We start from the raw sequence: 17374 nt of genomic DNA on the forward strand, positions 1-17374 counted from the left end.
ACCACTCCAACTACTATAAATTAAGTCAAGAGATTTCCAAAAGAAACAAAATACAGAAAAGTTCTGAAAGTTTATGTGACAATTGTGGGCTGAAAGTCTTCCTCTTTCCCATGAAACATAATATAAAGTACTGAAGACATATGTAAGGAAACAAATCCCAAGTAGCACTTTAAAGAATTATTTAGTAGTAGTTAAAATATAAATTTTCACTCTTATCATTTCATTTACATGTGTCCCATTAAAGCATGCAATTATCAGTTATATACAACATGCAGCATGCAGTAAATGGACAGCAGAGGTTAATAACCTGGAAGCATAGGATCTGAGAATGTGAGAGCAAGTTAAAGACAAGAGTTCCTCTCCATTGTCACTGAGGGCCGAGAAGCAATGCTGAAGCGCAGAAGAGTGAGAGTGGGGGAAATACAGTTTGTCCAACACATAAACATATCTCCGCAAGTGGCGGCAGGTATAACTGAAAGACAAAGGTAAGAGGAGAGAAACACAAAGAGAGGAGTTTTCCTTTGAAAAAATGTCATTCTTTATGTCCTCAAAGTTTTCTGTGTATCTTCACTAGATGGTGCCCAATATAAAACAACTATTAAAAGAGAACATAAAAAGGATAAAAAACCGACTAAAAATGTGCAAAAGATATGGACAGACACCTCACTAAAGAAGATATACAGATGGCAAATTAGCACATGAAAAGGTCCCCATCATATGTCATTAGAGAAATGCGAATTAAAATAACAATGAGACACCAGTACAGATCCATTAAGAATAGCTAAAAACTGGAATACTGATCACATCACATGCTGGCAAGAACTGGGAACAACAGAAACTCTCACTCACTAGTGGAGGAAATGCAAATGGCACAGTCACTTTGGAAGACAACTCTGCAGTTTCTTACAAAACTAAAGATACTCTTACCATACAATCCAGCAATTGTGCTTAGAATGTACCCAAAGAAGCTGAAAAAGTATGTCCACCCAAAAACCTGCATATGGATGCTTATAGTAGATTTGTAACTGCAAACACTTAAAAATAACCAAGATATCCTTTGGTAGGAAAATGGATAAATTGCATTATATTCAGAAAACAATATTAATTATCACTAAAAAAATGAGCTATCAAGTCATGAAAAGACAGAGAAGGAACCAAATGCATATATCAAGAAGCCAATCTGTAAAGCCTACATACTGTGATTCTAACTATATGATGTTGTGAAAAAAGCAAAATTAGGGAGTTTTAGAATGATCAGCGATTGCCAGGGGTTGGGAAGGAGGGGAGGGAGGAAAAGGCAAAGCACACAGGATTTTTAGGGCAATGAAAATATTTTGTAGACACTATAAAGGTGAATACATCCTTTATACATTTGTCCAAAGCCATAGAATATACAACATCAAAAGTGAACCTTAATGTAACAGTGCAGGCTTTGGGTTATAAAGATTTGTCAGTGCATTCATTACTTGGAATGAATGCCTGACTCTGGCACAGGATGTTGATAGTGGGGAAGGTTGAGAGCCACAGGGATATGTCAGAACTCTGTATTTTTTCTGCTTAATTCTTCTGTGAACCTAAAACTATTTTTTTAAGTCTATTTAAAACAAAACAAAACAAAAAAAGACACATAAGGAAAAAGATCTCAAAATAAGTTGGTATCATTAGTCAACCACATATCTGCTTTGGTGGAATAAGTAATCTATGGTATTTTCTCTTCACAGTATTTCAAATACATTCTTGGCAGATATGTGATAATATACCACAACAGCATGGAAGATGCTGTGGCAAAGGAAATATTAAATAAGGAATCAGAAAACTTAAAAGTCTAGATGCAGCTCAACCACTGGTAGCTTTAAAATAATGAGTATTTGATCTCTTTCAAGTCTTAATTCCACAAACAACACAGAACTTAAAACTTTAAACTGTCCCAAACATTTGAAGCAACATTATGAAAAAGTAATAAGAATTATGATTATAATAATTGTCAGGGCAATTTCACCGGTACCATATTTTAGGCCACTTAAGTGTAATAAGTTTGAAAGAGGAAAACACAAAATCAATCCGAGAGGTGAACAACAAAATAGTGAACACCTCAAATGATACACCTTAACTATTAGTCTTAGGGAACTGTGTCTAGAGAACCACATCAAAAGCATAAAGTTACCAAGGGGGCGTCAGATGATTTTTAAAGTATGCTAAACTCAAAACTAATACTGACTTTAAATGGGCAAATTTCCACAAATGAACAATGCAGTCATCCATTTAACCACTAACCAACCAACCAATCTACCAACTGGCCAGGCACTAAATACCTACTGTGCTGGGCACTGAAGAGAGGGTGAAGAACAAAATACAAATCCCTACTGTTACAGAGCTTACACCCTAGAGGGAAAGATAGAGGGAAAGAGATTTTAAAAACTTTACTGAAATTGGAAAAGTCTTAGAAAGCTAATAATATCCACAATAAGACAATTTAAAAGTCTTGTAAGCTTATACTTAAATAACTCTAATGAATCTCAAAAAGGATTCAATCTACCAAAGGAGAGTAAAAATCATGAAAACTGAAAAAACTGTGTTCTTTAAAAAATGGGGATTCACAGCCAGGAGTTGTAGAGCATGCCTGTAATCCCAGCGGCTTGGGAGGCTGAGTTCAAAGTTAGCCTTAGCAAAAGTGAGGCACTAAGCAGTTCTGTCTCTAAATAAAATACAAAACAGGTTTGGGGATGTGGCTCAAGTAGTCAAATGCCCCTGAGTTCAATCGCGGTACTTGCCTCCCCCACCTCCCCAAAATGTGATTCAGTACCACTTTGTCAACAAAAATGATCAGCAGTTACTTTTACGATTAGAAATGGGACAAGCAGACATCATGTGTCTCCTGATATGACCACAGAAGAGTCAAAACCTAATCCTGAAGAATCAGACAAACTCAAATTGAGATTTATTCTACAAAAAAAAAAAAAAAAAAAAAAGTGTACCCTTTAGCTTTTGAAGGCCATGAAAGACAAAGACTGAGGGACTGTTTCAGATTAAAGACAAACAAGGACAACAAACTGTAACATGTGGTTTTGGTATTGGATTCCCTACTAGAGGGGAAAAGGCATTTTTCTCTAAAAAGGGAATTAGCAGGGCAAAGGACAAAAAGTTGAATGACAGCAAATTAGACAATAGCTTTTAAAAATCAATGTTCATTACTTGATTTTGATAATGTCCTTTTTTTTTAAAGAAACACACTGAAGGGCTGGGGATATAGCTCAGTTGGTAAGACTGTTTGCCTTGCAAGCACAAGGCCCTGCATTTAATCCCCAGCACCACAAAAAAAAAAAAAAACACATTGAAGTCCTCAGAGGTATGGTGCATCATGTCTGCACATTCATTCATAGGCATTTCAAAAGAAGAGAAATGGAATGATGATAAAGTGAACGTGATAAAATTTTAACATATGTGGAATCAGAGTGAAAGGTACTATTTTTGTAACCCTTTTGTAATTCCAATTTCAAGATAAAAAGCTTTTAAAATTAATCAATATTAAAACATCAAAAAAACTAATCTATATTTTAATCTAAAAAAAAAAAAAGAAAATAGAACTAATAGGTTTTTGCAAAGTGAATAATATCCATTGTAACATGAATTCTAATGGAGGACCTTCAAAATGTTACCCTGACCTCTATACTTAAAGCTTGGGCCATCAGAAAAAGTAGAGCGTGGGAAGTAAGCAAATGTGGTCTGGAGTTATCCCATAAAAAACAGTCACTGTTACTTAAGAGTCGTACTTTCATAAAAAAATAAAACCTCCTTAGTGCCTTCTTATACGAAAATGTCCAAGATTATGCAATGTATAGTTCTGAAATGTTACTCGATATGGTTATCCTTCACCAAAATAAAGTATGAAAATGTTCTGTCCTAGAACAACATTCAAGTCTGTAGAGGATGCCAAAAACCACAAGCAAAAGAGTAAGGCTTAAAAAGGCTCCAGAGTCAAGTCTTCTAATGGATGTATTTTACAGTACTTTGATGATAAAACTGTAATTTTCACAGTGATTTTTTACTAACTTATTTTCTCAATTATTTATATGCTTAAAAAACTTTCAAAAAAAAAAAATAAGATTACCAGAGGCATTAAACTTTAAGGACTACTGAGAATATTCTGAATGCTAGCTATCCTTTTCTTTTTCCTTTAAGTTTCTCCCTTTCCCTTCTTTCCTTAGAGGAAACTTGTTAACAGATCCATTAGTAGACATAAAATATTAAAAATTAATTTAATAAGAAAGATTTAGAACTTATATGAAGAAAATTATAAAAACTTACTGTTGCATATAAAGAAACTGGAATAAATGAAGAGACACTGGCATGTCTCTGAATGGGAAAACAAATTATTATAAAGAACATTATTATCAAGCCCTGTGTGATTTTTTTAACCCATTTTGAGTTCATTTTTGCATGTGGTGTGAATAAGGATCTGATTTCATTCCTCTGCATATGGAGATCCAATTTTACCAACACCATTTATTAGAGACTACCCTTTTTCCATAGAGTATTCCTGGCACCTTCGTAGAAAATCAGTTGACTATATATGTGTGGGTTAATTTCTGGCCTCTCTTGTCTGTTCCATTGGTTGAGTCTTTTTTTTTTTTTGGCCATGCTGTTTTAATTACTGTAGTTATACAGTATGGTCTCCTACTTTGTTCTTTTTGTTCATGATTGAGTTGGCTATTCAAAATACCCTGTGGTTCCATTTAAATTCTAAAATTGTATTTTCTATTTCTATAAAAATAACATTAGAATTTTGATAATGATTATGTTGAATCTGTATGTCACTTTTATCAACATTTTACTTCCTTGATTAAATTTATTCCTAAGTTTGGTGGCTGTGTTTTCTTTTCTTTTTGTTCTTTCTTTCTTTTTTCCTTTTTTTTTTTTTTTTTTTAAGGTAGCTTCTGTAACTGGGATTTTTCCCATTGACTACTTTTACAAATAATTCATTGTTAAAATATATAGAAATGTTAGTGATTTTCTATATTGATTTTGCATCCTGCAACTTTTACTTTGTTTAGTATTTCTAACAGTTTTTAAGTGAAGACTAGGATTTTCTTTATCTAAAACCATGTTATCAGTAAACAGTGATAATTTTACTTTTTCCTTTTCATATTGTCTCCAAGAGACTCATCTCACTTTTAAGAACACACATGAGCTGGCCATGGTGGCTCATGCCTGTAGCTGAAGCTACTTGAGAGGCTAAGGGATAATAGTTTAAGTCTGCAAGTTTGAGATCAACCTAGGCCACACAGTAAGACCCTGACAGGAAAGGAAGGGGAAGGGGAAAAGGAAGGAAAAGGAAAATGAAAGGAAGGCAGGCACAAACAGACTGAAAGTGAAGGAATGGAAAAAGATATTCCACACAAATGAAACCCAAAGACAATAGAGGTATCTATACTTATATATACACACGAAATAGAGTTTAAGTCAAAACTGTTTAAAAAAAAAAAAGACACACAAGGATATTACATAATGTTAATGGGATCAATTGATCAAGAGGATATAATAATAGTAAATATATATTCACCCAACACGAGCAGCTAAATATGTAAAACACTAAAGATCTAAAGAAAGAGAGAGACTACCAATACAATAATAATAGAGGACTTCAATATCCCACTTTCAACAATGTATAGATCATTCAGATAGAATATGATCAAGGAAATACTGTATTTAGACTTTAAGTCTAACATACTACAATTACACTGAACACACATTCTTCTCAAGTACACCCAAAACATTCTCCAGGATAGATTAAATCACATAGGGTAGGGCTCACACAAGCTTTAGCAAATTTAAGAAGACTGAAATTTTATCACGTATCTTTTCTGACCATGATCATATGAAACTAGCATTAAATAGGAGGAATTTCCGAAAATTAACAAATACATGGAAATGAAACAACATGCTCCTGAACAATCAATGAGCCAATGAGGAAATTAAAGGAGAAATCTTTAAAAATCTCAAGATAAATGAAAATGGAAACATAACATCAAAATTTGTGGGATATAGCAAAAACAGTTCTAAGAAGAAAGTTCAGGGACCGGGGAGGCAGCTCAGTGGTAGAACGTTTACCTAAAATTACTTTAACATTAAAGTCTGTTACAGAGAAAGTGTCCTGCCCGAGGCACAGTTGCACACGCCTGTAACTCCAACAGCTTGGGAGGCTGAACCTGGAGAATCACAAGTTCAAAGCCAGCCTTAGTAACTTAGTGAGATCCTGTCTCAAAATAAAATACAAAATGGGCTGGGTATGTGGCTCAGTGGTTAAGTGCCCCTGGGTTCAATCCTGGGGTGGGTTAGGTGATGAAAGTAAGTTTCCTGACTCCTCAGGACCAGTATGTGAGCTCCTCCATGATGGCAGATCAATGTTTTTGATAAACACAGATGTAAAAATCCTCAACGAAATACTAGGGAATGGAAGTCAGTAACATACTGACAGGATCATCCATCATGATAAAGTAGGATTTATCTCTGGAGTACAAGGATGGTTCAATCTATGCAAATCAATAAATATGATATATTACATCAATAGAATGAAAGACAAAAGTATATGATCATCTCATTAGATGCAGAAAAATCATTTGACAAAATTCAACATGATTTCATGACAAAAAACTCTCACCAAATTAGAGTCTACACAATAAAAGTCATATATGAGAAGCCCATACCTAACATACTCAGTGGTAAAATACTGAAAGTCATTCCTGTAAGATTTGAAACAAGGCAAGGATGCCCAAACTGGACACTTCTCAACAATGTATTGGAACAACAATACTCAACAATGTATTGGAAGTACTTGCCAAAGCAATTAGGCAAAAAAAAAAAAAAAAACGGCACATTGTAGTTTCTAAGCATCATGCCCACTAAAGGAAAACTGAGCTCCTGGGAAGAATGGCTATTTCTCGAACTGCAACAGAAAATATACAAATGAGCCTGAGATATGTTCACCTAAAGGCAAACAAAGAAGGAAATTATCAAAGACAAAAATGGGGTCATGGGCTGGGGATATAATTGAATGATAGAGTGCTTGCCTAGCATATGTGAGTTCCTGGATTTGATCACCAGTACCATAAAAAATAAAACCAAACAAATGAAATGAATGGGTACTGTGAAAAGGACATAAGAAACAATATTAGGGGTCTCCCAGTGGCCAAAGACAAACAGAAATCAAAATGAATAATTACTCTGCAAGTGACTAAAACACACAGACTATATATAAAAATCCAGGAGTTCATTAAAAAACAACATAAAAAAGCAACAACCAAAATTTACTGGCTACTCCTAGAGGTAAGAAAGGCATCAATATCTATTTCTGAAAATTGAATATTAAAACAAAAAAATTAAGGACAAATCCTGCCTTTTCAGCTAACAACAGATGATGAGGAAAAATCCTCCTTCTTACAGAAGAATTCTTAACAAACATGCACTTGCTATTACAATTAAAATATTGTCACTTGGCAGCCCATAATAAAATAACTAATTTAGCCCAAAATCATCAATAAGAACATTATGTGAAAGAATAATGATGAAATTTAGAATGAAGGGACGAGGCTATCACCATATGAACCTACTGATAAATTTCAGCTTATCCAGCATAATTAGACATATGTGTCTCCTGACATGATAAAATAGGAAATATACAGGAACAATTACTAAGAATATTTACAAAAGCAACCCTGAACCTGAATGATCTATTCTCTAGAGTTTATTTTCAATTTACAGTAGAAATTAATGTGAGAGAACAAATTAAAGAATATGAAAAGAAGCAAATTCAGAATGCAGGATATTCTGTAAGACAAATGACCTATTAATAGAGTAGGCAAAGATGTTAAAGAAAACAAAAAAGAAAGAAAGGGATACTGCTCTAGACTATACATCAGCAACTTTTTTCTTAAAGGGTTAGATATTAGGTGGGTAGTGAGGTATGAAATTGATCAAATTATTTCATGTGCGTGTACAACTATGCCACAATGAATCCCACTATTTTGTTGGCACATAACTATTATATATCAATAAAGAGGTTTTTTTTTTTTTTTTTTTTTTTTTTTTTTAAGAGCCAGATAGTAAGCATCTAGGTCTGCACTCATTTACAACTAGTTAATTTTTCATTTTCTGAAAGAAAGCAATCATAGAAAACACATAAATGAATGGGCATGGCTATATGTAATAAAATTTTATTTGAAAATCCAAACCTGCTAGACTGAAAAAAACCTGATACATAAGGAATCAAATGAGGTACGAGGATCATGGGTGTATTCTGATTTGAACCAACCAAAATCGTTTTTTTTTTTCCCCAAGATTATCAGGCACAACATGAATACAAATTTGCTATGAGTTGGTATTAAGGAACCACTGTCAATATTTGGGTGGACAGACTAATTAAATAATCAAATTGATGTAAACAGGTAATGAAGTACTACAAATGAAACTTAAAATAGGTGAAACTTCACCTGATCAGATAGGTAAGGGAAGAATTTCCTACAGAATGACTCAGTCAAGTTTTAAAGGGTGAATAAAGATAAGCAGGAAAAGAATTTCAAACAGAAGAAAATAACACAAAGAAAGGACCTGGGTTGGAAGGAGATGTTTCCTACATAGCAGTAGGAAGTTGACCTTGGGGGAGAAGAGGTAGGTAGAATCATAGCACAGAGGAGTTTTGTGTTTATTCTAGGAACAATGAGAAGCATCTGAAGTATATTAAGAAGAGATGTTCCAGGCGAGATCTGATTTTGACATGATCAGTCTGGTTACAGGATGATGAATCAGAGTTGACAACAGACCTGCTAAAAAGTTAACAAAGCTGGGGGTGCTGGCACATGCCTCTGATGTTATTCCAGCTACCCAGGAGGCTAAGGCAGGACAATTTCAAGTCTGAGGCCAGCCTGGGCAACTTAGTGAGACCCTGTCTCAATGAAAGAGCGAAGGGGTGCAGATATAGCTCAGTGGCAGACTGCTGGCCTGGTGTGAGTGAAGTCCAGGGTTCCATTCCCAAAACCATTCCCCAAAAAAGTTAACATATTAGAGACCAAGGTAACGGTAAAGGAAAATCGCTGAATTTTAGGTATATTTATTGACAAGTCTTGGTAATGAACTGGATATGGTTGGTGAGAAAAAAGAAGAGTCAAAAGTGACTTCCATATTTCTGACTTGCATAAAACATAGTATCACTCACAAGAGCAGGAACAGGAAAAGGAGATAAAGTAAGGCTGGAAAAGGGTAGGATTTCCATTTTGGATGAGAGGGAAAGATGATATCAACCATCTGACTGGGCATGCAGTTCTCAGCGACCAGACCTGGAGATGTGTGTTCTGTTCATCTGTACATTGGTGAGAGAGGCTATATCACCTAGGAAAAGGGGAGGGAGAAAAGGGGCTTGCAATGCTTGAGTTTGTGAACCCAGTCTCCCAAATTCATATGTCAAAATAATAACCACCACGGTGATGATATTACGTGGTAGGGTCTTTGGAAGTTGGCTGGGATTAGATAAGGTCATGAGAGCCGAGCCTTGTGTACAGAAGTAGTGACCGTATTAAGTCTTGCCTCTTCTTTTCACCTTGGGATAACACAGAAAAAAATTGAACATATAAGACCCAGGAAGTGGTTCCTCACTGGACATTAAATTGGTTGGCCCCCTTAATTTTGGACTCCCCAGACTCCAGAATTATGAGAAGTGAATGTCTGTTCTTTATAAGCTACTCAGTTTATGGTATTTCATCATAGCAGCCCAATAAAGACAGGGTGACCCTGAGAAAAGCACCATTTAATACAAAATTCCCTTTAAAACAAGATAGAGGGGGGGTTATCTTTCTACTGTCTTTTCATTACAGAATTTTGAGGAGTGGCACACCACACACCACACACAAGAAAGATGAGGAAACTAAGAAGAGATTATCTTAAGGAACAGAATAGGTAACTGTCAAAACACAATTGTAAGAAAATCCATTGGATTTAGCAGTATGGAAACACTGCTGATCAAGTCCTTTTTGCTAATAATATTAAAATACCATTCATTAAAACATAATCTGAATGAAAGACTTCCTGAAATATGTTTAATCCCACTGATTCACTCATTTATATAAATTAAATATGCATTATGTTTCCAGGGGAGGTTACTGCAAACTTAAAAATTTATAAAATGCACACCCATACAAGTTTTATATTATTTTACACAGTTTTCAAACTTCTATATCCAAGAAAATAAGTAAAGGAAAATCTGGGATGACTGTCAGGAAACTATACAACAGTGGAGGGAGCACACCCTTGAATCATTTAACTCTTTGGCAGCAGAAGCCATTTTTCCTGGAGCTGAATCTACTGCTAGCAAGGAACATCTTGGGAATCTGTAGTATGAAGGATTAACAAACTGGCCCAAGCAGTGGAAAATACATTGAAAGAAACAATCCAGAGCTGGTTGGATGAAATGACCTAATCTCCCAGGGCCAGATCTAGAAAGTAACAGGGATCAAAATAACAATAATAAAAAAATTATTTTAACAAAATAACATAACAATAAAAATATCTTTTCTGTGAATTATTTTATTTTCTTGGTTGCTGAAGAAATTCACAGTAAGAATTTCCTAACTTTGTAGCATAAAATTTATTTTTAATTAAAAAACATTTTTGTAGTTATAACTGGAGAGAATGCCTTTATTTCATTTATTTATTTTTATGTAGTGCTAAGGATTGAACCCAGTGTCTCACACATGCTCGGCAAGCACTCTGCCACTAAGCCCCAGTCCCAGTTCATGTAGCATAACATTTTTAAGCGACTAAAATTACACTACCATTAATACATGAAATTTAATCAAACTCCCTAATTTAGAATTTTTTCCAGTAAGTACTTTTATTCTACATTAGGTACTTATTTTGGCAAGTAAAGGCATTAATAAAGAGCTAACTTAAACATTTTTGGAAATCTAAAAAATAGTCAAATATTTTAGATAGTAATTTTACAATGTCTTTGTCAAATTACTTGCTTCATGATTATAAAATATTTGTTAGATTCAGACACAAATTTGGTAGTAACTGCAGATTAATCATATTTTCTCTTAAGCTTTATTTCTAAGAATGTTTTTGAGAACTACAACTTGTTTTTGAAGACATGATCATAGCGTTGCAGAATCTCATTCTCCTCTTTATATAAAACAAAATATACTTAAAGGCACTGATTTTCTTCTGCTACCAAAGCAGATAAAGCACTTGAAAATAGATTAAAAAAAAAAAAAGTTTCATAAACAGTAACGGTCATATGCATCAGGTATCTAAAAAAACTAGGCTAAGTAGATGTAAACTTAATGGTCCCTTGTTTAAAGATTTATAATCTATATTTACAGGTGTAGATTAAACAATCAATTTATTGCCAGGATTCCTTTCTACATAGCATGAATGTAAAAAATGTCCTTTGACTTTGGACAAGCAACTATTTAAAAAGAATGTTGTCATGGCTCTCATTACAGACAAATGTCTGCAAATGCTCTGCAAATGCCCAATATGGCCATGTAGTAACGTGAAGCTGGCTGGGTTCCCAGCAATGCATAGTTTGCTATATGGCTTGATGCTGTATTTCAATGTGTTAATAGCATGTCGCTGTCTACTCTCTACTTGTGGACTAATGAGCGAAATCTAAAATTCACAAATGCAGACGTTCATTCCAAATTCCCTTCTAATGTTTTCTTTTCGTGAACATACAGTTAGAACGAAGGGAGCACTGACAGAAATGTCTTTTTTTTTTGGGGGGGGGGGGTGCTGGGGATCGAACCCAGGGCCTTGTGCTTGCAAGGCAAGCACTCTACCGACTGAGCTATCTCCCCAGCCCCCAACTGACAGAAATTTCATAAGGAAATACCGAAATTATTTTAAATCAATTTTTTTGATTAAGTTTTTTACAGCTTATACTTCAAGAGGCATTTTCATGTCATTATGATCTTCCTTGTACAAGGGGAAGTGATAGATTGACAAAGGACACATTAAAACAATGACTCCCACAGATGCCAAATTAGGTCTAGTGGGGTGCAGCTGACTAAAAGAAAAACAGATCTAAAGGATGCACTTATTATGTAAACGGCTACCAGAGGCATACAACTAGCCTGAAACTTTTAAAATTTGCCTTTTCATGTCATGTGGAAAAATCAAGATACTCATTCTAAAAAGTTTAGTCTTTGAGGGACATTAACAATGCCTACATACTGGATTCCGTAGTTTGAGAAGTAACTTCGTCAGTGTTTTCCAGTCCATGCACATCTGTCTACACTGAGTAATCCAGGGTATAAATACTAAGAGTAATGGAAAGACTGGGTTCACAAAGAAATAGGTATAAAATGGCATATTTGGCACATTTTATGATAACCAAAAAGCTTGCTCATTTTTAAAGTCATTATATTTTATAAACTCCCTCTCACAAAACGATTTATAGCCACTGTAAAATTCTTCTAAAAAGCTGAGTTCTAAGTTTTTGACTCTTCACATACGTGCCACAAGTGTTACATCACTGAAGTTAGATAATCTAGAGCCATGAAATAAGGAAAATTCTACTGAGGCTGATTAAATGTTTATGTCACATCCCTTTTATGCAGCCAGGGCTGGAAAAAAACACACAAGATAAAATGCAATAAAGGAGTTGAAAATATACTGGAATCTTTGAAAAAAGGAACAAATATTCCCACAGAGAGAGAAATTGTGCTAATAACTCATCAATGGAGGACCATCTCAAAGTCATTTTTTAGTTGCGGTCATAGACAGACACTGAAATATCTACATGCCCTCACTGTTTCACCCACATGGGTGTGGTGACCCACACTAAACCCACATCTGTGAGGATTATGGGTGCTGCCTTTCACAGGAATGTGGCTGTCATCCAGCTGAGGCTCACTGGCGTGGGTGATGGAGATAAAAAGCCAGATCTTGGTCTCACCAGTTCAGTCCTCTAACCAGGCTCACTGAAGAAGAAGCTGAATTTCCATGAACATTCTCCCAGGGAAAAGTCAGGAATCCTCTTGCCTCTGGGTCTTTCCACTGGCTGCCAACTATCTGAAGAGGCTTGCTTAACCTTCTTGTCTTTTTGGCAAACTCCTTTTCCTCCAATCTTTCAGGGTGATCCTCATAAGACGCCTTCCCTGACTGCTGCAGGAACATTTTGGTGCTTTCCCTAGTAGCTAGCACAGTGTTTTGGCCCAAGAAGGTTCAATATTTATTGATTTATGGGAGGAAAACTGGCAAAAATTAACATTCCAGATTCAAAGGTCCAAAAGTTATCTTGTTTATGGGATTTTCTATGCATCACAATTACCTTTATATTGTTCTGACAATCACAGTTTAGGCTGGGCTAGGATTCAGAGTCATAACCATAAACGTTAAAATTACTTCCTTCCTTAAGAGTGAGCAAAGGTCTATAAATCACTGACAACAGGAACTTAAACAATAATTTCTCTCTAAGGCCTTAACTGCTATTTTTTTTTAATCCTAAAAAATCCACGATCTGGCCCACTTTGCAGAAATGCAAAAGAAATTAATCATTTTAATCATCCTAGGCCCCCAATCAAATAAAACTTATCCGTCTTCATCAGTAGAGCAGAGAATTAGAACATGATTAATGTCATGGTTGGCCAATCTGAAATAATTATGAAGGCATTATAATTATCACTTATTTCATTCTATGAATTATTTTAAGTTGTTTTGGATCCAAATTAGCAATATTTCTACTAAGCTCTAGAATTAGGATGTCTTACAAAAGACTACATATCCTTTTAAATCTAAAAGTTGTAACTGTTGATACAAGAAACAGGCCAAAATGGATGTACAAAAGAGATCATTGGTGGGAGTTATTATTTCACATTAGACTTGTCCTTCTCATCTCTATTTTGTATACAATCTACAAGAAATTAACGAAACAGTTACTCATCAAAGCAGTTTATAATCTAGTTGAAGAATCAAAATACAAACATTAAAAATTAAATAACAATGAAAAACAACATCAAATATACAACAATAAATATATTTACTATTTAACAAAATAGTAAATCTGTAACAATAAGACCTACAAGACCAGGAAGAAAGAGAGTACTACAGATGATGAAGATAAGTATCAAGAAAAATATAAGTGGGTATTATGAGTTGAATTTTTGCAAAGGCATTGTTAGGAGAGAAGTCAAAAAATGGTAGACATGCATTACAAAGCACATACTTATAAAGGAATTATATCCAAAATAAATAAAGAACTCCCAAATTCAAACTGAAAATCCAAACAAACCCAATACAACATGACAAAAAAAAAAAAAATCAATACACATCCTACCAAAAAAGGTATGCAGCAAAATAATGCATGAAAGATACGCAACATTATCAGTTATTAGGAAAACACAAAATGAAGTCAGATGGCACTACATGACTATTAAAAAGGTCTTTACAAGAAGACAGTACTAATTGCTACTCAGGAAAGATGTGGAATAACTGGAACTCACTTGTGTTGCTGGCAGAAATGCAAAATGGTATAGCCACTAGCAAAGGATCTGGCAGTTTCTTATAAAGATAACACTTGCCAATATGAACAAAACCACTACTCCTAGTACTTACCCAAGAGAAATGAAAACTGAGGTTTCCCACAAAATTCTCTATATAAATATTTATGACAGCTTCATGCATAACTGTCCTCAAAAACAACCCAAATGCTGAATGGATAAACTGCAGTAAGCATATAATGGAATACTGCTCAGTAATAAAAAGGAACAATATACACAAAAGCATGGATAAATCTGTAGACTTGAAAGACTATATGCTGTATGATTTCCTTTATTATAATCTAGAAAACGGAAGACTACAGATCAGGAAGGGGTTTGAATAAGTGGAAAGATCTGACCACAAATTAGCATAGGGAAATATTTACAGAGATAAAATTTTCTTGATCTTCACTATGGTGGTAAGTATCATCATTACACAAGACTATCTGTGTTTGTGAACTCAAAGATCTATACAAAATGGAAATTTTCTGTATTCAGTTTATATGTTATAAAACACAGTTTTTTTTTAACTATCCTAAAAAGTTAGAAATGATGATAGCCTTTGATGAAGCATTAGCCTATCTATGCTTCTCAAATATCACATGTTTTCTAAGGAGGAAGAACATAAGGTTGTAGATTTTAAGCAAAGTTCTATATGTTGTATTCAAGCACAGACCATTTGTTTTTTGTAAAACCTTTAAATACAAGTCCTTTATAATCTCCACATACTTTTCAAATTTCTCTATTCCATGCCAGCATGAAAAATATCTTACTATTCTTTTTTTTTTTTATTGTAAACAAATGGGATACATGTGTTTCTCTGTTTGTACATGGAGTAAAGGCATACCATTTGTGTAATCATAAATTTACATAGAGTAATGTTGTTTGATTCATTCTGTTGTTTTTTCCCTTCCCCCCACCCCTCCCACCCCTCTTACCCTCTTCTACACTACTTCCTTCCTCCATACTGCCCCCCTCCCTAAACAAACTCTAACCCTAACACTAACCCTTCCCTCCCCCCCATTATGTGTCATCCTCCACTTATTAGCGATATCATTCGTCCTTTGGCTTTTTGAGATTGGCTTATCTCACTTAGCATGATATTCTCCAATTTCATCCATTCGCCTGCCAAATGCCATAATTTTATCATTTTTTATGGCTGAGAATATCCGATTGGTATATATATACCAGTTTCCTTATCCACTCATCAATTGAAGGGCATCTAGGTTGGTTCCACAGTCTAGCTATTGTGAATTGAGGCAGCTCAATGAACATTGATGTTGGCTGTATCTCTGTAGTATGCTGATTTTAAGTCCATTGGGTATTGGCCAAGAGTGGGATAGCTGGGTCAAATGGAGGGTCCATTCCAAGTTTTCTAGGAATCTCACACATGCTTCACAGAGTGGCTGCACTAATTTGCAGCCCCACCAGCAATGTATGAGTGTACCTTTACCTCCCCACATCCTCGCCAACACCCTGTTGTTGTCGTATTCTTGATAATCGCCATTCTAATTGGGGTCTGAGATGGAATATTAGGGTGGGTTTTGATTTGCATTTCTCTATTACTAGAGATGTTGAACATTTTTCCATATGTTTGTTGATTGCTTGTAGATCTTTTCTGTGAAGTGTCTATTCTTTCCTTAGCCCATTTGTCGATGGGTTATTTGAATTCTTGGACGTAGAGTTTTTTGAGTTCTTTATAGGCTTCTGGAGATTAGTGCTCTATCTGAAGTATGATTGGCAAAGATATTCTCCCACTCTGTAGGCTCTTTCTTCGCATTGCTGATAGTTTCCTTTGCTGAGAGAAAGCTTTTTAGTTTGAATCTATCCCAGTGGTTGATTCTAGCTTTTATTTCTTGTGCTATGGGAGTCCTGTTAAGGAAGTCTGGTCCTAAGCCGACATGTTGAAGATCTGGACCTATTTTTTCTTCTATAATCTGCAGGGTCTCTGGTCTGATTCCGAAGTCCTTAATCCATTTTGAGTTTAGTTTCGTGCATGGTGAGAGATATGGGTTTAGTTTCATTCTGTTGCATATGGATTTCCAATTCTCCCAGCACCATTTGTTGAAGAGGCTATCTTTTCTCCATTGCATATTTTTGGCACCTTTGTCTAGTATGAGAAAATTGTATTTATTTGGGTTTGTGTCTGTGTCCTCTATTCTATACCATTGATCTACCTTTCTATTTTGGTACCAATACCATGCCGTTTTTGTTACTATTGCTTTGTAGTAGAGTTGAAGATCTGGTATTGCAATACCCCCTGTTTCACTTCTCCTGCTAAGGATTGCTTTAGCTATTCTGGGTTCTTATTCTTCCAGATGAATTTCATAATTGCTTGCTCTATTCTGTAAGGTACGTCATTGGGATTTTTATTGGAATTGCATTGAATTTGTATAGCACTTTAGGTAGTATGGCCACTTTGACACTATAATTCTTCCTAATCCAAGAACATGGAAGATCTTCCATCTTCTAAGGTGTGTCTTTAATTTCTTTCTCTAGTGTTGTATAGTTCTCATTGTAGAGGTCTTTACCTCTTTTGTGAGATTGATCCCAAGTATTTTATTTTTGTTGAGGCTATTTTGAATGGGGTAGTTTCCTATATTTCTCTTTCTGAAAATCATCACTTATGTATAAAAATGCGTTGGATTAATGGGCATTTGATCTGTAACCTGCTACTTTAACTGGAATTCACTTATGAGTTCTAAGAGTTTTCTGGTGGAATTTCCAGGTTCCTCTAAATATATAATCATGTCCATCAGCGCACAGGGATAGTTTGAGTTCTTTTTTCCAATTCGTATCCTTTAATTTCTTTGGTTTGTCTAATTGCTCTGGCCAGAGTCTCAAGA

General features: G+C 35.0%; 1 protein-coding gene across 3 annotated transcripts in view; it reads right to left on the reverse strand.

The window, feature by feature from the left end:
• The window catches only part of DYM (dymeclin), a 397677-nt gene that overhangs the window by 156470 nt on the left and 223833 nt on the right, over positions 1-17374 (reverse strand). The window contains exon 14 of one of the 3 annotated variants that reach the window (XM_079108988.1): positions 308-472. The exons of the other annotated variants lie outside the window; for them this stretch is intronic. Within the exon in view, the coding sequence (XP_078965114.1) occupies positions 308-472 (165 nt within the window). The remainder of the gene's footprint in view (positions 1-307; positions 473-17374) is intronic. 3 annotated transcript variants of the gene reach the window in all.

This window comes from Sciurus vulgaris (genome assembly GCF_902686455.1).
Source record: "Sciurus vulgaris genome assembly, chromosome: 13".
NCBI classification, from domain to species: domain Eukaryota; kingdom Metazoa; phylum Chordata; class Mammalia; order Rodentia; family Sciuridae; genus Sciurus; species Sciurus vulgaris.